The sequence below is a fragment of the Fulmarus glacialis genome, unplaced genomic scaffold (assembly GCF_000690835.1).
Source record: "Fulmarus glacialis isolate BGI_N327 unplaced genomic scaffold, ASM69083v1 scaffold32402, whole genome shotgun sequence".
Lineage (NCBI taxonomy): Eukaryota > Metazoa > Chordata > Aves > Procellariiformes > Procellariidae > Fulmarus > Fulmarus glacialis.
In genome coordinates this window covers 585-2,998 of record NW_009200279.1, presented here as the reverse complement: position 1 = coordinate 2,998, position 2,414 = coordinate 585, and the positions used below count along the sequence as shown (strand labels likewise).

Sequence of the window (2,414 nt, the reverse complement as noted above, 5' to 3'; positions counted from 1 at the left end):
CCCCTGCCTGTGTTTCTTTGCCCCCCCAGACCTACTCCCATGTACCCACCAACATACCTGGAGCCTGGAATCGGGTAAGCGTGGGGGTCTGGCGGGGACCCCGCTGGGAGGGGAGCTCGTGCCTGCGGCAGGGATGCCTCAACAGGGCTGACATGCTGCTGGCCACAGGGGTTTGCGAGGGGGTTGCTCGGACTCTGCCCATCCCTGGAGGGGCTGTGCATCCCCCGCTGTGGGCTCGGGACCCCTCCCCACCCCGAGGCTGCCTCCCCCTCTGACTGCTTGCTCTGCTCTCTGGGCAGGAGGCACACGCCGTATGGGAACCAGACCGACTACAGGATATTTGAGCTCAACAAGCGGCTGCAGAATTGGACAGAGGTGGGGAGCTGGGGGAGCGGAGCTGGGGGAGCGAGAGGTGGCCAGGGATGGGGGGATGCTCCCAGGTGTGCGTTTTGGGGATGGGGTCCTCTGCGCTGCCTGCCCTCGCAAGCTGCCTTGGCTCTAGGAGGATCCCCTTGGCAGCAGGGTCCTGTCCTGCTGTGCAGGTCCCCCAAGCACCTTGTCCCTCGCTTGGCCATGGGACAGGGTTCATCATCCCTGTGTCCGACTGCTCAGCCAAGAGCACAGCCCTTCTGGGGCTGAGCGTGTGGCTGCTGCGCCTGGCAGCCAGCAGCTGTCTGTCTGTCTGTTTCCCCTCCCCGTAACCTGGCATCTCTCCACTGCCCCCAGGAATGTGACAATCTGTGGTGGGACGCCTTCACCACGGAGTTCTTTGAGGATGACGCCATGTTAACAATCACTTTCTGCTTGGAGGATGGACCAAAGAGATACAGTGAGTAACAGCTTGAGCCCTCCTTCCCCAGGGCATTGCTTCTCCGGCAGGAGATGCGGGGGTTGCGCTGTGCGGGGGTATGCGGGCAGGGTGTTGGGAACTCAGCTGCCTCCAGCCAGTGGGAACTGGGGAACCCTCTCCCCGTGCAGCCCCAAGGCATGTCTGAGTGAGCCAGGTCACTGACACTATCTTTCTCCTTCTCCCGCTCCAGCGATCGGCCGGACTCTGATTCCCCGTTACTTCCGCAGCATCTTTGAAGGGGGGGCCACAGAGCTCTACTACGTGCTCAAACACCCCAAGGAGTCCTTCCACAACAACTTCGTCTCGCTGGACTGTGACCAGTGCACCATGGTCACCCAGCACGGCAAGCCCATGTTCACCCAGGTACCATCTGCGCCCGCAGCTTCTCCTGCCCCTCGTGCCTTGGTCCAGTGTGCCCTTGCAGTGGCTGCGGTCCCACGGGGCCGTTGTGGGCTCGTGGGTTGTGGGTTTGGCTTGTGCCGAGTCTCATGGCAGGCAGGGGCAAGCTTGGGAGGGTGTCCCAGTGCAGTGGGTTCCCAGAGGATCTGGGCTGGGCGAAGTGGCGACAGCCTGTGCCTGACCCTGTGCCCTGCCCAGGTGTGTGTGGAGGGGCGGCTCTACCTGGAGTTCATGTTCGACGACATGATGAGGATAAAGACGTGGCATTTCAGCATCCGCCAGCATCGAGAGCTCATCCCCCGCAGCATCCTTGCCATGCATGTGAGTACTGCTCCGGGAGGTCCCCCGGGGCACGAGTGACACAGGGCTGCTGAGCTCCTCTCCCTGCTGCGCAGGCTGGGGCACAGGATGGCCGTCACCAGCTGGGATGCAGCTGAGCCGTCTGTCCCTCTTGCTCCTAGGCACAGGACCCCCAGATGCTGGACCAGTTATCCAAGAACATCACCCGCTGTGGGCTCTCAAACTCCACACTCAACTACCTCCGAGTAAGCGTGCGGGGAGAGGGGGGGGACGCAGCTCTGCTCCTGGGGCAGGGGCCTAGGGTGGCCACGTCTTGTGCTCTCAGCTGCCCGATGGCTGGCTACCCTGGGGTGCGGGGGGCAGCGGGGCAGGCTCTGCAAGAGGGATATTGCAGATGGGCTGCAGAGAGCCGTGGGGCAGCGGGTCTGCCAGAGCCTGCAGGCTCTCAGCACAGCTTGGGTCGGTGCAGCGCAGATGGCTGCCTGACAGAGGGGCTTTTGCTGGGGTCTGGAGCATCGCAATCTAACCCCATGTCTCTCTGATCCCTGCAGCTCTGTGTAATCCTAGAACCAATGCAGGAGCTCATGTCACGGCACAAGACCTACAGCCTCAGTCCCCGGGACTGCCTCAAGACTTGCCTCTTCCAGAAGTGGCAGCGGATGGTCGCTCCGCCTGGTGAGTCTCATGCTGCCTGCTGTGCTGCCTGCGGGTCTCCGGGGCTGCCCGCTCAGGCCCTGCCCTCGGCGCAGGCTTCTCCCAGCCCCAGAGCCTGTCCCTGGCCTCGTCTGGTGAGGCTGGGGGCGGCAAGTCAGGCAAGCCAGCTTCCTTCTCTGCTGGCCTGCCCTTCCGCCTGGGCCAGGGGGGG

At 63.5% G+C, this 2,414-nt stretch overlaps 1 protein-coding gene across 1 annotated transcript in view; it reads left to right on the top strand.

The window, feature by feature from the left end:
• The window catches only part of LDB1 (LIM domain binding 1), a 3,530-nt gene that overhangs the window by 642 nt on the left and 474 nt on the right, over positions 1-2,414 (top strand). The window contains exons 2-8 of the mRNA XM_009573554.1: positions 30-74; positions 300-375; positions 727-829; positions 1,041-1,213; positions 1,448-1,570; positions 1,711-1,794; positions 2,101-2,215. Coding sequence (XP_009571849.1) covers positions 30-74; positions 300-375; positions 727-829; positions 1,041-1,213; positions 1,448-1,570; positions 1,711-1,794; positions 2,101-2,215 — 719 coding nt within the window. The remainder of the gene's footprint in view (positions 1-29; positions 75-299; positions 376-726; positions 830-1,040; positions 1,214-1,447; positions 1,571-1,710; positions 1,795-2,100; positions 2,216-2,414) is intronic.